Source organism: Pseudorasbora parva, chromosome 5 (assembly GCF_024679245.1).
Source record: "Pseudorasbora parva isolate DD20220531a chromosome 5, ASM2467924v1, whole genome shotgun sequence".
Classification (NCBI taxonomy): Eukaryota; Metazoa; Chordata; class Actinopteri; order Cypriniformes; family Gobionidae; genus Pseudorasbora; species Pseudorasbora parva.
Window position 1 is genome coordinate 46,447,721 of NC_090176.1, and position 19,407 is coordinate 46,467,127.

At 36.6% G+C, this 19,407-nt stretch overlaps 2 protein-coding genes across 2 annotated transcripts; one reads left to right on the top strand and one right to left on the bottom strand.

Annotated features, from left to right (window-relative positions):
* Positions 1-281: 281 nt before the first annotated feature.
* Positions 282-11,648, bottom strand: phgdh (phosphoglycerate dehydrogenase). Its single transcript, XM_067444513.1, has 12 exons — positions 11,417-11,648; positions 10,665-10,816; positions 9,431-9,496; positions 9,042-9,096; positions 7,306-7,404; positions 7,064-7,196; positions 5,208-5,356; positions 4,922-5,074; positions 3,889-4,027; positions 2,513-2,640; positions 2,210-2,426; positions 282-639 (listed from the first exon to the last, which is right to left on the bottom strand). Exons 1-12 carry the CDS (start codon positions 11,549-11,551, stop codon positions 485-487), a joined length of 1,581 nt encoding a protein of 526 aa, XP_067300614.1. The 5' UTR covers positions 11,552-11,648; the 3' UTR covers positions 282-484.
* Positions 11,649-13,452: 1,804 nt separating this feature from the next.
* cfap210 (cilia and flagella associated protein 210) lies at positions 13,453-19,397 on the top strand. The gene is made up of 9 exons (XM_067444511.1): positions 13,453-13,656; positions 13,758-13,957; positions 14,885-15,058; positions 15,143-15,348; positions 16,612-16,768; positions 16,860-16,999; positions 17,766-17,958; positions 18,149-18,313; positions 18,407-19,397. The coding sequence occupies exons 1-9, from the start codon at positions 13,581-13,583 to the stop codon at positions 18,758-18,760; spliced, it is 1,665 nt and encodes a 554-aa protein (XP_067300612.1). The 5' UTR covers positions 13,453-13,580; the 3' UTR covers positions 18,761-19,397.
* Positions 19,398-19,407: the final 10 nt, after the last annotated feature.

Sequence of the window (19,407 nt, forward strand, 5' to 3'; positions counted from 1 at the left end):
ATGCATATATATATGGGGGTGGGGGTGGGGGGTGTTACGTAAAACAAACTGCTATTTGTTACTGCATATTTGCATATTTGTTAATAAGTTGGAAACGGAGGTAGGGGCAGTCCCAAAAAGAAACATGAAAAAAGGCACAGGGTTCATTGAATGACTATATTAGCATTACAAATTGGCTTCAGTTATTTAACGTCATGTTTTTTTTAGTTTTTTTTTTACATGATGGTAAAAAATGTCAACCCTTTAGAATGATAAAAAGAGACACAATCCACTGCAAGCACTGATGGTTACTGTTTTAATCAAACACATTCACATATCAGCATTACAAATAAGGTTTAGTAAACTAATAACAACAAAAAGTAAAAATTGTAGTGATTTGGGTGTTGTGAACAATGTAAGTAACAGTAAGTAATGAAACTCAGTTAGGCTAGAGCTTTAGATGCTGGAATGTTAAGTGGTTCAGATCAGGCTCAGTGACAGAGATTCAAACAGTGAGCTGTGCAGCCTCTTTCACTAAAGACTTCAAGGCACCAATGTCCCCCAGCAGTGAAGAAATCCCCATGCAGTACCACTGGTCACCACTGCTGGCAGTAGAGGCACTGAAGGACTCCAGCTCCACACCTGCAGCCGCTAAAACCCCTGAGGAAGATAGGAAAGCATCAATAAACGGGCCAATTCTCAATATGCGTACTTGTCTGTACTTGTGTTCTCGTGGACTTGTGAAACAGTCACTGCTCAAGTACTTTTCCAAGCAGGCTACATTTCAAATCCCTGGATGTGTCCTTGATCAACCCCTTTTATCGAGAATGCATCGAGAAGGGAGAGAGGTGACATCCCAGAATACATCTCGCACCGAGTCCGACCAGCAAGTGTCAGTAGCGGATGAGAAACCCCACGTAATTTAAAAATACTACTGTTAATGCGTCACATTTTTTTTGTTTTAAGACTTTTTCAGGCGAGAATGTACTTGTTTAATGATTAAATATGTGGTTTATTTATAAAGATAGTGTCTATTTGGTAATTTTATCTGCCGTTTTTGGAGTTGTGAGATCCAATCGATCAGACGTAAGAAGGTCTAACGAGGAAAGGGTGCTAAAAATAGCAATTTTCTAAATAAAATAGCAATAAAAAAAAATTCTAAAATAGCAATTTTCTCACAATTTACAAATAGTTGAAAACATTTGGGATATTGTAAGAACTCAACTGAACAAAATATATAACACCAGCCTAATGGTTTTAGGATATTTTACTGCAAAAATACTACATAGTGCACCTTTAAAGGGTTAGTTCACCCAAAAATGATGTCATTAATGACTCACCTTAATGTCATTCCACACCCGTAAGACCTCCGTTCATCTTCGGAACACAGTTTAAGATATTTTATATTTAGTGTGAGAGCGTGTATGCACACTATACTGTCCATGTCCAGAAAGGTAAAAAAACATCATCAAAGTAGTCCATATGAGACATCAGTTGGTTCATTAGAATCTCTTGAAGCATCGAAATAACAAAAAGACTTCATTCAGCTTTGTCTTCTCTTCCGCATTTGTTTTCAAACCACAAATAAAGATTCAAACGGTCATAAATCAGCGGATTGATTCATGATTCGGATCACATGTCACGTGATTTCAGAAGTTTGACACGCGATCCAAATCATGAATCAATCCGCTGTTTCAACATCAATTTCATTTTTGGGATTTTGAAGTAATCTTTTATCTGTAGTAATTTTAAATTGTGCAGGTTTTCTCGTCCGCTATTGACGCTTGCTGATACATGTTCCCGCAGCACGTTCGAGCTTCATCAACAACCAATGAAGTTCATTCTCGTGTTACGCAGCACGTTTGAGCTTCAGCACGAACCAATTAGGTTTGTTCTTGCACATCAAGCTGGTTCGGTTAAGTTTATGTTTGATGATCAACGTTTAAATGTGAAAGCCTAAATTCAATCTGGTTATCAGATAAAGTGATTGAGTCTCTTCAGAATATTGAACTAAACCGCTCAACTCATTAGTTTATGATCTCTTTTTGAAGTGTCAAAGTGGTAGTTGCGTAGCTGTCAATGGAGGGACAGAAAACTCTCAGATTTCCTCAAAAAGATGAAGGAAAGTCTTTGGATTTGGAGCGCCATGATGGTGAGTAATTAACGACAGAATTTTAGGGTGACCTATCCGTTTAAAGGCTATTTGTGCAGAATATGAATGAGTCTTTACCGGTTATGGAGAGCAGGAGCTCAGTGGAGGTGGCAGCCTTAAAGAACAGCAGGTGTCCGCTGAGAGGAACAGGCTGTCGAAATACACTTCCATTCAGCTCCAACAGCACAGGAACCCCAGCCTGCACCGAGCCAACAGCCTTATGGCTACTGCCGTTCACAGAGATCTCCACAACACACGCCACACGGTCATTTGAGTCGTTATGATCCGTCTTCATCTGGCGGTTTGTGACAGAGACAGATTTAATGTAAAATACAGAGTAGTTCGGAAATATGAAACTATGGTTTCATAAAGTTGTCTTACAGTAATTCCAGTCTCTGCAGCTAGAGGCAGTGCATTCACCAAGTTGGGGCCCTTCTGAGGACCTTCAGTGAGTAAACCAACCACAGCTGCTGAGCTCAAAAACCCAGTGGACTTCTTCAAGGACTCCCCTGAATAGCAAAAATAAACAAACACATTATATATGAATAGTAAGATAATAACAGTAATGGTAAAATACACATGCATGATCTTGCCACAAGATGGCAGCCTTGCACTGTTGATGATCAAATGTAAAGCCTAGATTATAATAATTGTTTACCCCAAAACATAATTGTCATCATTTCATTTGCAAGTACTTTAGTTTTAATACAGAAGAAAGGTAATCATGAAAATTTTAAAGTAATCTATTGTTTCATCAAGACAAAGTTAATTATGTGCGTTTGATTCTTTGACTATTTTCATGGCGAGAACTATAAAAAAGATTCTAGGCACTTCAATTGATTGCAGTTTGGAGGTTCTTTATTTGGGCATTGTGTTGATGGTTTTCTGGGAAAGGAGGAACAAATACATATTTTGAATAATTCATCAAGCAAACCCTAACTACATACTGTTATAAACATTATGCTTTACAAATACAGGATTGGATTGGTGTTTTAAAAAATATTATTAGTTTGGAGCATTACATTTTATGTGAATTTTCTGAATTATTTTCTTGTTGATTTCTGGTCCAAATGGATTGTGTATATATTGAGTATATTGAAACAAATACCTTTTTGATATATAATGGATGTTTTGCTTTTTAATGCAACTACCTCCCCCTTCTTTTGAGAATAGTTTCTGTGTGAAACTGAAGATACATTGAGAAGTTTTGTTGTATGAAGAACTTGTAACAGAAGATTTTTGCTATTCCTGATTAACAAGTATTTTTATAAAACTCGTTAAGTTGTAAAAGTGACAAATGTGAACATGTGAATTGTATCCTTTTCAATAATAATAAAAAACCATTATTATAGGCATTATTAAATTAATTTAAAAGCAAGAACATAATGATTCCACATCTTATAATATGGAGTTAATAACTCCAAATTATTCATTCAGAGAGTTGTACATCTGTAGTGGCCACACACGGTTAAGATATGTAAGACCTAGATGTGGATTATTTTGAAAAAGGGTTTATACAGAATCCAAAAAATTTCTCAGAAGAGTAGAAATATTACAATTCAATAAAATATGTCTGACAGACAGCAAACTCATTTGTACATATGAAAAAGCTTTCTCATGGCAGTAAATATGTGTGCTTGCGCAAGTCTTGTGTGTCCCATCCTGCATTAAATAAATTGTTCTCAATGGTTATTGGGGAGTTAATGACAAAAGCTGACAATATATTCAGCTAATTTATTCCTTAATAATTGACCTACCAAGTGATGTGACATGGACCAGACTGTAGGGTTCTTTAGAAGTGCTGCAGGCCTTTAACACTCTGCCCATGGACTCTCCCAGCCGAATCCACTGATGAGAGTCTGGAGAGAAGGTACTGACCAACACCTGAGCATTGACCTGAGGGGAATAAAGAGATTAAGTTATGATCTGGTCTACTGTATTGCAATACACATCCAAGTGAAAAATCATCAAAAAACAAATAAAATCAAGGGCAGGGACTGATTCTTTCCATCAGTTGTTGATTGGATGGAAGCGGATCTGAATGCGAGCTTGCAGAAGAGTGCAGGAAAGTTACTGGAAGATTTTATGTCCGTTATGAAATTGATAAAAAAATGTATAGCTTAATTTAAACATGGATTAACTGTTTACAATGAGATCAAGGTAAATGCTCATTTCATGCTGAATTTAAACAAATAAATCCATTTAATGTTCAAAATTGTTGATATTTCCAGGTTTTGCATGGTGGAATATGGATTTAAAGGTGCAGTTTGTAGTATTTATGAGGATCTATTGGCAGAAATGCAGTATAATATACATAACTATATTTTCAGTGGAGTATAAAGACCTTACATAATGAAGCGTTATGTTTTTTTTATCTTACAATGAGCCATTTCTATCTACACACCGCGGGTCCCCTTACAGTGAAGTCGCCATTTTGCGGCGTCATGTTTCTACAGTAGCCCTAAAAAGACAAACTTTGCTACAGAGCGCTAGTCACTCTCTACTCTATCCGACGATGACATTTTTGTCCTACAAAATAAAATTCTTCATTGCATTACTTACAGATACTTTTGTGTTCAATAATTGTTTGTAATTGTTCTGATTTTAAATTTGTATTTTACCTGAACTATTTAACATATAAGGATACTCTTTCATATGGTTAGAAAAATAACCTCATAAGTATACAAAATGTCCTTAAAAAATTAGTGGGGGAAAAAAACAGTTCCATGTTTATCAAATATTGCACTATTATAAAGTTAAGTTGAGAGATTAAAACAGAGCGTGACTCACAGCTCCCACTAATGCTTTGCCAGTAACCATGTCCACAATCTGCAGGGCGATATCCTTCCCACACCGAGCTTGAGCTTCTTTAGTGCTGGCTCCCAGATGAGGACAGCTGACTACATTGGGATGGTTCACCAGCGCCCGGTCCTTTGGAGGCTCCTGAATGCCCCAAAATAACAGCAACATTAATATTAATACTTTAAATATTTTTGCATGTAATGTCATTTGTTTATATTTATGCAGCAAAAAGCCAAATGGTTTCTCTCTGTCTGGGTGACATACAAGCTCTGACCTCCACAAACACATCCAGTCCCGCTCCTCCACACTGCCCCGACTCCAGAGCCCGGAGGAGGGCGGCTTCATCGATGATCCCACCACGAGCACAGTTCACCACCTTCACACCCTTCTTACACTTCGCAAATGAGGCGTCATTGAGGAGACCTGTGGAGTACATCACCAAAGGATTGATTTTACACTGGGGCAATTCTAGCAGCAAGGACGGACAGATGGAAATTGGGATTTTGTCTCTAAATGGACATATGGAAAAATGGGACTTTATCTCTCGATGGATGGATGGAAATTAGGATTTTGTCTCTGGATTGACGGATGGAAATTGGGATTTTGTCTCTGGATGGACGGATGGAAATTGGGATTTTGTCTCTGGATTGACGGATGGAAATTGGGATTTTATCTCTCTATCTATAGATGGGTGGATGGATGGATATTTTTATTGAAATTGGGAATTCTCTCTCTATTTATGGATGGATGAATTTATTGAAATTGGGATTATTATTATTTTTCAAGGTGTCAATGAGGAGACCTATGTAGTACATCACCAAAGAGTTGATTTTACACTGAGACAATTCTATCAGCAAGGACGGACAGATGGAAATTGAGATTTTGTCTCTGGATGGATGGACGGAAATTGGGATTTTAGCTTTCTATTGGTGTATGGAAATTGGGATTTTAGCTTTCTATTGGTGTATGGAAATTGGGATTTTAGCTTTCTATCGGTGTATGGAAATTGGGATTTTAGCTTTCTATTGGTGTATGGAAATTGGGATTTTAGCTTTCTATTGGTGTATGGAAATTGGGATTTTGTCTCTGGATGGAAATTGGGATTTTGTCTCTGGCTGGGTGGATGGAAATTGGGATTTTGTCTCTGGATAGACGGATGGAAATTGGGATTTTGTCTCTGGATGGACGGATGGAAATTGGGATTTTGTCTCTGGATGGACGGATGGAAATTGGGATTTTGTCTCTCTATCTATGGATGGGTGGATGGATGGATGTTTTTATTGAAATTGGGATTTTTTTCCCCCAAGGTGTCAATGAGGAGACCTGTGTAGTACATCACCAAAGGGTTGATTTTACACGCAGGCAATTCTAGCAGCAAGGACGGACGGATGAAAATTGAAATTTTGTCTATGGATGGACGGATGGAAAATGGGGCCTTATCTCTCAATGGATGGATGGAAATAGGGATTTTAGCTCTCTATCGGTGGATGGAAATTAGGATTTTGTCTCTGGATGGACAGATGGAAATTGAGATTGTGTCTCTGGATGGACGGATAAAAATTGGGATTTTGTCTCTAAATGGGTGGATGGAAAATGGGACTTTATCTCTCGGTTGATGGATGGAAATTGGGATTTTATCTCTCTTTCTATGGATGGGTGGATGGAAAATGGGACTTTATCTCTCAATTGATGGATGGAAATTGGGATTTTGTCTCTTGATGGAAATTGGGATTTTGTCTCTTGATGGAAATTGGGATTTTGTCTCTTGATGGACGGATAGAAATTGGGATTTCATCTCTAAAGATGGACGGAAATTGAGATTTTATCTCTCTTTCTATGGATGGGTGGATGATGTTTTTGTTGAAATTGGGAATTGTCTCTCAATTTATGCATGGATGGATTTATTGAAATTGGGATTTTTTTTTCCAATATTCAACAATAAAAAAAAGTATTTATTCTATTAGATTAAATGGAGATACCTCAGGATTTTAGTCTTGCATCAAAGCAGTGGCAATATGGGATGAGATGAATTGCAATATTTGTCAAAATAATCACAATTCTATTATTTAACAAAATTATGCAGCCTGAGCAAACTGCCAAAAACACATGTCCTGTTTTGGTTGTGTGTACCTGTGGTGGAGGGCATGAGCGGAGTGTGGACTGTGATATAATCACACTGCGGCCACAGCTGCTCCAGAGACATCTGATCCACACCCCAGCCCGCAGAAACCTCCGGAGGCGTGATGGGGTCGTACCCAATGGTCTGTTAGGGATGCAAAAAGTTCCATCTTGTTAAAGCAATAAAATACTTAACTAAATCACTATTATGCCTGCATTTAAATCAAGTCCGTTTTTAGGTCACAAAATCTTACCTTCATACCAAAGGACTGCATTCTTGTCGCCACCTCTTTGCCGATTCTTCCGAGCCCTACAATTCCAAGAACTTTTCCATACAGCTCTGCACCCATGAACTGCAGAATCATTAGCAAAGCACTCAGCCATCTACCATAACAATGCGAAGCAACACATTCAGTGATCACATCTGATTAGTGATGACTGAGTTAACACAGACAGGAAGGCATGGCTATGGAATGGCATACTGGCACACTGTTTCTGCAGTATGTACTTTGTACACTAATAAGCCAAAACATTATGATGACCACTCACAGGTGAAGAGAAGGACATTGATTATTTCCGAACACGGCCACATATTAAGGTCTGGGTAGATTAGACGGCAAGCAAACAATCAGTTCTCGTAATCAAGGAATAAGGAGAAATGGACAGAAATAAAGATCGGAGCTACTCTGACCAGGGCCAAATTGTTATGGTAAGGCAACTGGGTCAGAGAGTAACGCTCGGTTGCTCTCGATCAGCAGTGGTGTAAATTTACCAACAGTGATCTGAGGAGAGTCATATCAACATGTTGGGTCCCCAAGGCTCGTAGATGCACGAGGGCAACAAAGGCTATCCCATCCTGTCTAAGAAAAACAGAAGGAGAGACATACATTTTTAAAGGATGGTTACGGGAGGAATGAGTCACAACCATAGACCATAAAAAAATGTGAATGACGTGACTTCATCTGTTTCTGCTGACCAGAGTTGAAGCTTCAGGCGCCCCGCACGGTGCTGACATCTTGGGACCGGAGGCTGCGCACAGTGCGCAGTAGAGATTTGCGATATCAAAAGCCCGCTCACACTCTCACAGATGCAGAACAATTAATTATGTTGGTGTGAAAAAAAAAACAGTTATGGAAATGTAGAAATTAAAGCTAAAACTCCAATCTGCTCCCAAAAATCCAGAAAAAGTGTGTTAGTGCCTCAGTGACAACACTCAGAAAAGACGTCGATCTCAGCTGTCAATCATGATGTTACACCCCCCGTTTTATATCATCAAATAACTAAACTTATTTTTATTTATTTATTTATTTATTTTTGTGGGGGGGGGGGATTTAAAGTGTAATTTGATTGTCTAGTTTGCCTCGCGTCAATTACAAAACACGGAGTGGCGGCTATACTAGGACCTAGGTATTTGAGGGCGATCAAGGCGCTAAAGCTTCAGTTACGTGCCACCTACCTTAACATTGTTGCAGAGTGGAGACCAAGTACACCCCTTAATGACAGTGGTGTTCCCTGGTGGACATGGCCTCTTTCAGTAGGATAATGCATCCTGCCACACTGCACACATTGTTAAGGAATGGTTTGAGGAACATGATGGAGTGTTTAAGGTGTTGTCCTGGCCTCCACATTACCAGATCTCAATCCAATTGAGCATCTGTAAGATGTGCTGGACCAACAAGTTCGATCCAGGGTGGATCCACCTCACAACCTACAGGACTTGAAGGACCTGCTGCTAACATCTTAGTGTCAGATACCACAGGACACCTTCTGGGGTCTTGTAGAGTACACAGATGGCCGAAAGCATATTAGGTAGATGGTCATAATGTTTTGGCTCATCCTGTGCACTGTATTTCTAAACTTTCAGTATGCATAGAATATCTGGATGATGTTGTTGCATGCAATACTCCATCCTACAATGCAATGCCCTGTACATACTTCATCTGTGATTGCCAACAGCCACACAAACAAAGGACAAAAAAAGTATACATACCTTTTTACGATCCCATTTTCCATCTTTCATTGACATGACAGCCTGCGGAATATGTCTAAGAAATGCAGGAAAAAACCTTTTAATAAGGTGTTTCATAGGAATTAAACATATAAACTTAAATAATAATTGTAAAAGCTTAAAGGGATAACATCATGCATTTTTAATCATTATATTTTATACGTCTTCAGTCCAAAGCACCAAAAATGTAGTTTATTAATTAATTTTTTGACCATTTTCTACCCTATTTCAGACATACAGTCAGACATCAGAGACTTCTGAGTTCTGAAAGTTACAATAATTTCATAATACAATGAATTATTTATCTCGAAACATGTTATGAACCCTTTAAAACAGAAGTTGATTATTAAATAATAATTTTGCCAGTTTACCTTGACAAGCTCATCAAAAGAGCACAGGTGAGCTCAGCAGCACTGATTGTGTTTCCGCTTGGAGTGCTAAAAAAACAAAACAAGAGGTAATCTTTCAGCTATTACCATTATTAATAAAAACTCAAACATTAAAGGGGACGTCTAATGCTATTTCATGCATTCAGCCTTATTTACACTGTTAAAGAGTTGGATTCTCATGCTAAACATGGCTAAAGTATCAAAAAATAAGCTAGATGTATGCCCGAGTATTTCTGTGCCAAATACACTCCTTCAGAATTTGCATAACTTTCAGAAAGTTTTCTTCAAATATGGCACTGTATGATGTCATAAAGGGTGGATTTGCTTGTATGGACACTTCTCCCGGGTGAGCATGCACACACATCATCAACCAGAGCGAGAACAAGAACGCATCCATCAACAAGCTTCGCTCTGATTATGGGAGCCGTCGGCAGCGCTGGCATTTTGTTTATAGACAAACAATGTCATTAAAGAAGTGTTTTTCTGGTTGTGAGGGAAAGATAACCTTGTTCAGCTTCCCAAATAACTCACCGTTAAAGGAACAGTACATAGTTTTTCCGGAGCAGCAACGGAGCTGTGCAAGTGTGTTTGTTTGTTCCGGGCATTTCAAAGCTTCTCAGTTCAAAGCTATATTTGCAGAACGTTTGAAACTGAAAGATGGAGTGGTCCCAGCGATAAAAGATACCAGTCATGAGCGAAACTGTATCAAATGTCTGCGAGTGTTTCTGAGTGCATATAAATGTAAACAACACGAACATATAGTGAATCAAAAGTTAACCATGATGTATTGTTTGTGTGTGTGTGTGTGTTCGTGACTGTTTAGCTCCGCCCACTGCACGCCTCAACAACCTGTTTTTGGAAAGATTCGGTAAAGCATGTATCTTTTATAAATCTGATAAAACTGAAGACTCTCTGGATATGAAGTACTCAATATTAACATGAGAGTGTCAGAAGGTGTGTGTGTGTGTTGTGTACCCTTTAAATAAAAACGTTTAGGAAAGGAATACCTAGCCATTCTGCTTCAATCCTTCTAAGATGTGCATTTGATGAAAAAAATAATATATTATACCTACTTAAAATGACGCAAGAGTCAATACATTTTGGGCCAAACCATTCCGTTAATAACAGAATACTGAGAGCACAACTAGAGCAACCTGCTTTAGCATTGAAAAAACAGAGGATAGAGGTCAGAGCAAGACTCCACATGCTTCATTACTTCATGACAATGATTCCGCTCTTGGTTGCTGCATCCACATCCACGTTGTCAACTCCTGTTCCGGCCCGGCCAATGATCTTCAAGTTACTCCCAGCATTGATGACATCAGCAGTAACTTTAGTTGCTGATCGGACAACTAAACCATCATAATTCTAAGGGGAAAAGATTTGACATATAAACACAATTGGCATGTAAAAGGTTTTACTTATTCCTATTTTCACAAGTCACCATGCATTCAGTACTATTTTTTTTACTTGGTGCCCATGCCTTCCTATGTCTATTATATTTTATTACCATTCTATGTTATTGACATCAAAACAAAGCATGCATGCAGTGCAGTGATACAATGACAGAAGCGTGGGTGGTGATGAAAAATGATGAACTAAGCACGCAAATAACGTTATCTCATTAGTTAAAACACATGTAGAGGGCAAACACACATAAATTAAGCATAATGCACGGAGAAAGAGTCTGATTAATTGATGCCTAATAAAATCATTAGTTGAAATGAATCGGTTGAAATGATTCATATGGTGCAGATACAGGCTGCTGTTGCATCAGACTCTTGAAGAGGAGGAGGAGGGGTGACACACAGACACACACAAACTTTATCAATAGGCGCGCATTCGCGTGCTAATATTTTCTCATCACATTTTGCCTCGCATTGGAAGACGCCATTACCTTGGCGGCGATTCAAATCCATGCACTTGCTATTCCGGTGAAGTTGCAGCAGAACTTGAAGAATCACTTACCTGAATCTCTGCCATCAACTCTTCTTTAGTCATCTGCTTCTCCGTCACTTCAATGCCATTCTCTTGAAGAATAGTTTTGCAGCATGGATCAACACTTTCACTGATTAAAACGCGTTTGACTGATACGGGGGCCATTCCTGTTGATGCACTGACTCAAATGACTGATCGCGTGCGCCGCTGATGTTCTGTGGCGTTTTCACTAAAGATCTCCTCACTCTCACTCAGTCCTCCTCCTTAAACTCCGCCCTTCACGCGCCTTCCCTAAAGTTCGTTCTGCCACTGTGCACGGTAAACACAAACCTGCAGACATTATACATAAATAAATAATAAGGAAATAACGAAAGAAAGAAATTACTTGATAAAACAAGTACAATTAATATTTATTTAAATTTAGTCCTTAATTAAATGTTATATAACTTTTTATTTTTATTTATTATTTACTGTATTTATTTTTTATAACTTTTAAAAGTATTTATTAGTTCATGTATTTACTTCCTTATTTACTGCATTTATTCACATATAAATATTCGTTTATTCACTTATACATTTATTTATTTTTCCCTCATTTATTTATCTCCACTTTTATATATGATATATTCTTCATGTATTTTCCAATTATTATTTAATTATTTATTTTTACTACATAGCCTATATGTATTTATTTATTTATTTCCACTTTTATATATCATATATTCTTCATATATTCTTCATATATTCTTCAAGCTCATGTACTTTCCAATTATTATTTATTTATTTATTTTTACTACATAGCCTATATGTAGCCTACCGGTATTTATTTATTTCCACTTTTATTTATGTTCCTATTATTTATTTATTTATTTATTCATTCATTCATTTATTAATTCTCACATAAATGTATTTATTTGTTTGTTCCCACATGCATTTACTTATTTATTTATTTCCACTTTTATATATTTCTTTATATATTTTCCTATTATTATTTATTTATTTCTTCTCACATTTATTTGTTTATTTATTTATATATTTATTTGTTCCCACATTAATTTAATCATTTATTTCCACTTTTATATTTCTTTATGTATTTTTCTGTTACTATTTATTTATTCTCACATATGTATTGGTTTATTCATTCATTGTATTTATTAATTTATTTCCACTTTTATATATTTCTTAACATATTTTATTATGTATTTATTCTCACATAAATACATTTATTTGTTTATTAATTTTCCCCCTTATTTCTTATTATTACATTTATTTATTTATTTATTCTTAGTTTCTGCAGGTTTGGGCCTCCATACTTTAATGGGTGTATGATTTATTTGAGCTTAAAGGGAATATAAGATGAAAAGAAGGTTATCACAGGTCATTTGGACTAATTCTTCACACAAGCTCAGGCATCTGACTAATCAGGTGACCACATGACAGACATTTATTCAGTTGCCTTTTTCTCTTGTCTTGTGGACTTATCAGTAAGTATTAATCTAGTAAAGTTAGTAAAATCATAATTTTTGTTTGTTTTATTGAAATGTGACCATTGCAAAAAAGTATTCAAAAAATAAAATAAATACTTGATGACAGTAATGTGTTTTACTGTTTACATTTTGATAGCCTTTAACAGGTTACCCCGCATATACAACACGTGTGACAACATGGTTCTGTAACTTAATCAAGACTAATTTGGGGGGCGCGGGGGGGGGGGGGGGGGGGGATAAATTAGAGGTCAAGTTGAATAAAACAACAAATAAGTTAATAAATATAATTATAACAGAATAATATAATAGGCTAATTAATGAGGTATTAATGAGGCTATATTATTATTATTTTTAAATAATTCTAAAGATGTTTGTTTGTTTGCTAGACAAGGAAGATAAGTTAACAGGAGCATATATATTATCAAAATGTATACACTAATAAATTATTTAATTACATCACATAATGGTTAAAAGAATTTTAAGGCTAAATCAATCAGTTTATTTTGCTGGCCCTTTAAGGACGGACCGGGTGACGTCACCTACTTCACAGGCAGGGTTGCTCATGGGGTTGCTGGGGAACAGTGTAACAAAAGTTTAAATGGTTGCTGAGCAACACAGTGTAGAGAGTCCGAGCATGTTAGCTAAGTCTGTCGATGTATGAAGGAATACAAATATAAAAGCATCTCATTATATATCGAGATCAACGAATGTGTAAAATGTCAACCGCTTCAGTAACAACAGGTGTCGTCCAGTACGGTCGGAGGAAAGGCTCGAGTAAACAAGGTGAGAATTAAAAAAATACTTTGCACCATAACATCTGAAAATAATGTATAATAATGACATCTTTTATAATAACATGTAAATCTGTTGTCGAATGCATATAGTTGTGAGTTCGAAGATGGAGAAACCAGAAGCAGACCTTCGTCAAGTGGTAGTTTTGTCCAAAACTGAATGGCAGCGCATTCAGGACAGTGTGAACGGTGTCAATCATCACAACAGAAGTGTCATAGCAGCAGCCGAACAGCGGGAGGCGCTGCACATGCGCTCTAAAGAGCTCGTCAAACACTGGTCCAACACCATTGCTGTAAGTATAGCAGTCATTTCTGCATTTGTAGCTCTCTTATTCGAGAGGGGTGGTGATAATGACTTTTTTTTTTTTTTTTTTTTACCAAACCAGTGCCTAACTACAAGTTTAGTTTTGCAGAGGACCTCTTTTATATGTACATAAATGCTATATAAATGTTAGTGCATGTATATGTATCCCCCCCACCGCCGCCGCCTCGGGCCCTGACTACCCTCCCAGTCCGACGGCCCCTGGTTTTTATTAAGAAATACGACTAATTTATAGTAAAAAAAGACAAATTTTGTTAATACTCCGGTGATTTTTTAAATACGTCTTCTCTCTGTCTGATCTATGTCTCTTTGAATGACATCTTGATCTAATATTTCTGGTTTTCTTCATTAAAAAGTGTTAAAGTTCAGCCGAAAATGAAAATTATCCCATGATTTACTCACCTTCAAGTCATCCTAGGTGTAGATGACATTATTCTTTCAGAAGACTAAAATCGGATTTATATAGCTTTATAACGGCAGTGAATTGTTGTTTAATTTTTGAAGTCCATAAAAGTGCATCTATCCATCATATAACTGCTCCACACAACTCCGGTGGGTTGGCCTTCTGAAGCGAAGTGATGCGTCATTATGAAATATATATATTTGAAATTTAAAACTATTTATATATTTAAAACTATTTAAAACTTCATAAAGTAAATTATCTAGCTTCCGCCAGATCGGAGAAAAAAAAAAGAAAACTTGTGTGCAATGTAGTCAGACGTAGCATAAGCATTTTGACCTCGCAGGTGCTACACTTTTTCCTTGTTAAATACAGAAGGCGATCTGGTGGAAGCTAGATCATTTACTAAAGTTTTAAATATTGGTATTTTTAGTACAAAAACGCATTGTTTTACTTCAGAAGGCCTTTATTAATCTGATTTTGATTTTGTCCTTGCAGGGACAACGACAAAAAAAGCTGGAGGCGAAAACAATGCGCGAGGCGATCGAAGAAGAGGAGAGGAAACTACTTGACATAGAAGAAGCGAAATACCAGGCTCAGATACGAAAAGAGGCTATTGAGAAATCAAAAACCCAGCAGTACTACCAGACCGACAGAGTGAAAGGCTTCCATGTTTGTGACTCACATCATTTCATCACAAATCTTGTTCTGTGGTAAAATGGTGTGGAAACTACTAGAATCTCTTGTTTTTTTTAGAGCGCTCTGATGCTGGCAGAGGTTCTGAAGGAAAGAGAGGCTCAGATCGAGCTAAAACGCATGAAGCAGAATGCCAGAAAAGACATAGACAGAGATATCTTGGCCAAAATGGCTTCCAGAGAAGAACAGGCCATCCATCAGGAGCAGCAGAAAGCCCTGCAGCGGAAACATGACCAACTGGCCATTGCTGAGAGCTTGAAACTACAGTAAGCAGAAATTAAAGTGCATTCATGCTTCAGTGCATTTGGGGAAAAATGAAGCCAATACAGAAGTAACTTAAACTGCAATTCATTGACTGGCTTCTAGAGACAGGGTTCAAAAGGGAGCAGAATCTCTTTGAGCTCCATATTAAATGGTTAATTAAGTGAGATTATGTGACATGTAGTATTTGTATTAGTGTTTCCCAAACGGGAAGCCGTGCTTACATCCAAAGTGCGCACACATATTGCCTTTCAAACAGCTTGTGAGTGCCATATTGATTTATTTTTTGCGGCTTGTTGCTCTTAAACTGTCAAATACACACAAAAATATTGTCACAATGTCAGACTTGCAGAGTTTTCACAAAAACACAGTCTGTGTAACATTCATGTGCAACAGTATATTTGATCCATGCGTGAGCTCTTAAAGTGACAGCAGCCTTATTAACGTGCTGTCTGTGTTATTAATCAAACAACAAAACACAAAGCGAAAGTCACTCACTGGTCCTGACTGAATAACTTTTGTAAGTTTATTTGATTAATCTACATTTCATTTTTGCAATAAAAACAATCTAAGATAATTTTACAATAAATTGCTTTAATCATATTATGTAGTATTTCTTACCTAAATATCTAGACCTTCCTGTAAATACACAAATACATTGAGAGAGCAAACATTTAGGTGAGATAACAGTAATAGAGCAATGTCTATATATAAATAAAAGCCTAAATTAAAATCTATCATCATATAAAAGTGATCTCTTCGGAAGAAATTAATGATTGCCTAGACTTTCAATGGATGCAGTCTCAATGGAGTGTAGCCTATTTACGGCAGTTCTTCCCTGTGGTATCAAAAATGGAATATGGTATTGAATATTGATCATTTTCAAGCTATCTTATGGAAATTAAATTCTAGTATTGTGGCAAAACTAATGTAGGGTGCAACAAGTCTTGAACATTTTCGAAGCTGACTGAAAAAGTGTCGTAAAACACAGATTTAACATGTTTAACATGCTCTGAAGTTGCATTTTACTGCTTTTAATCATTTTGAGGAATACAGTATCTGTTTTTGTGCTAGTGAGATGAGTAAATACATGCTCACTATGCATGATCATTATTTAAGACCAGATAACAGATAACAATTTATGTCACTGGAAGAACGTTTGTCCACAGCTTTGAGAGAACCTTGCCAGAACATTATCTGAAGTTCTGAGAACATTCCCTGTTAGCTGGGACTTACCTGAGAGAGTCTGATGTTTCCCTCTCTATTAGGTTAAAGGATCATGAATTAAAGAAAGAGCAGGAGAGGCAGGAGGTCAAAAAGGAGGCTGAAGAAATTGAGCGACTCCAAGATCTTCAACTATGGGAAGACTCCATGAAAGAGCGCAAGAAACAGGAAGAGAAGAGAAGCATGATGAATTCTCTTCGTGTAAGCCGGTTGTTGGACAACATTCACACAGAAAAAACAGACAGATTGAATCAGATGCTGTTTTGAAATCCCATCTTCTGTCTTCCATCAGGACCATTTGACCAACAGAGAGCTGATGAAAGCAGCGGAGGCCCGGAGGCAGGAGGAAGAGGAGGAGAAACGGAAGCAACTCGCCAGGCATAAAGAAAAAGTGATGAAAATGAGGAAAGAAAAACAGGAGGAAATATTTAGGTACTGTACATAAGGCAATGGAAATGTGTCCTGTGGTGGGTATAAATGACAGGATCAAATAACTTCGGGGGCATTTTAGTTATTTAAAAAATTGTGATTCTCTAGACATCATGGGCTTTCGGTGTTATTTTACCATTATTTATATACTTCAGTTTTGAGCTGGCTTTTATTTTATTTTATTTTTTATAAGATTTAGGATTTTTTTGATGTGCTTTTGTCAAAAAAAATTCTATTGAGCTTTAAGTTATATTTATTTTAGTGTTGTCAAATTGATTAATCACATCTAACATACAGGTATATATTTATACATATATGTGTGTGTGCATCTGTGTATATATACATACACATATGTATTTACTTATATATGTATTTATAAATATATATATGTGTGTATATAGAGTATACAGACATTTATATCTTATATAAATATAAACATTTATGTAAACAAAAACATTTATGTTAGATGTGTTTCATCGATTTTGACATTTTAGCTTCATATTTAATCAGCTAAAAACTGCTCTTTCGGAGTGTTTGTTTCAAATGCAAACTTTCTTGCAAACCAGCATATATAAATCTACAAAATCTACTAATTTTAAAAGATACCTGAGATAAAAATGGACATCCACATTTCTATGGGTTACTCTGGGTTATGGAAGTTATGCGAGTGAAGTACAAGAACCCTGGAGAGAAAGTATGAATATCTCCAGTGCTTGCTTTGTCTCAGAACTGTGCTTGAATTTGTCTTCTTTCTTTTTTTGTGCTTTAGAGAGCTTCAGAGACACAGAGAGACTATTATTCAGAAGTTAGCTGTGCACAAGCAGCAAGAAATCAGTAATGAGGAAGAGATCATCGCAAAAGCGGTCGCTGAACGTGAGGCCAGACAGGCCCGAGAGGAGCGTGAGAAAGAAGAAAAACATGCAGCCATGTTGAAATCTATCGCTGCACACAGAGAATCCATGGTAAATGAGTCCTATTGCTAATGTTTTTATGATTTCAATTTTAAGCTTTGTCTAATGGATGCATGCATGATTATTTCTTTTTTTTAAATAAACTAAAAGCTACTATAGTGATATTTTACCACAGTAATTTTGTGTTTATATAATTTTAAATGCATTTATTGAAATAAACCTTTTTCTCAACTCAAATCAGAGGCAAGAGCAGGAACGAAAGGCAGAGGAAGAAAAACAAAAAGCTCTGGAGATGCTGAATGCCAAGAAGGAAGCAGATAAAATCTTTCTGAAAAAGCAAGAACTTCAAGCTCAAAAAGCTAGAGAAGAAGGAAAAGTGCTCCAAGACATCTACATACAAGAAATGGTGTGTATATGGGCTCTTAATATGCTCTTAATATGTTTTATTTTAAGCACTGAACTCATAATTTCTCTCAAATTTAACATGGGTTTTGCGAAGGCTGAAAAACGTGCAAAGGATTACCGTACAAAGAAAGAACAGAAGGACTTTGTGGCGAAGAACACTGCTCTCATTGTTGAGGAGGAAAACCAGTTCCAGAATTATGCCAAACAAGTCATCGAAACAGCCGAGAAGACAGGGAGAAACATCTACCCGCTCCTGAAGGCTGGCAGAGAGGGCATCGGAGGGGGCCTGGGGCCCATGTTCAATGGACTTAGACCAAGCTATCTAGTCCATGATGAGTCGGGTGTTCAGATGCCCAATTATATGAACGGAATCACTCAAAACATAAAAGACCTGAATGAGACCCCTGACATTCAGCTGTCCAAGAAAAGACTAGGATTTAACTGGTAATCCTTCACAACATCTAGTTGTTAGAATGACTCTCTCTTGCAATAATAAAGAGTTTATGCAAAGTACATTTTAATTTTCTCAAATTTTATTAAAATATACAATTGGATGTTTATAAGTACTGTATGTTCAGAAATATTCTGATTTACGAATACCTCAAAGAAAAATTGATCTATCTATCTATCTATCTATCTATCTATCTATCTATCTATCTATCTATCTATCTATCTATCTATCTATCTATCTATCTATCTATCTATCTATCTATCTATCTATCTATCTATCTATCTATCTATCTATCTATCTATCTATCTATCTATCTGTCTGTCTGTCTGTCTGTCTGTCTGTCTGTCTGTATCTAATCTATCTATATAGCTTCTTTTTCATTCTGGATTATACAATACAAATACATGCAATAACTAAGATAGGTTTTATTTATATGACAAAAACAAAACAAAAAAACATTTTAAAACTTATTTGACCCTTTTGCAGCAGATATAATATGGGGGGGGGGCTGTATTTTACCTTTAAAGTAGCCACATTTTGCCTTCTCTGTAAACTTTTTTTAAAATCATGTAATAAATATAATATATATCCATTTAGTCAATCAATAATGCAATAAAAGAACAACAAATCTATTAAATATCAGG

Coding starts and splice junctions, on each gene's coding strand:
- phgdh (XM_067444513.1), bottom strand. CDS start 11,551: ATGGCCCCCGTATCAGTCAAACGCGTTTTAATCAGTGAAAGTGTTGAT. Junction 9,497..10,664: donor AGCGGAATCATTGTCATGAA/GTAATGAAGCAT, acceptor TTGTTTTTTTAG/CACTCCAAGCGGAAACACAA. Junction 640..2,209: donor GCTCCTGCTCTCCATAACCG/GTAAAGACTCAT, acceptor TATCTTCCTCAG/GGGTTTTAGCGGCTGCAGGT.
- cfap210 (XM_067444511.1), top strand. CDS start 13,581: ATGTGTAAAATGTCAACCGCTTCAGTAACAACAGGTGTCGTCCAGTAC. Junction 13,657..13,757: donor GAAAGGCTCGAGTAAACAAG/GTGAGAATTAAA, acceptor GAATGCATATAG/TTGTGAGTTCGAAGATGGAG. Junction 17,000..17,765: donor AAACAGGAGGAAATATTTAG/GTACTGTACATA, acceptor TTTGTGCTTTAG/AGAGCTTCAGAGACACAGAG.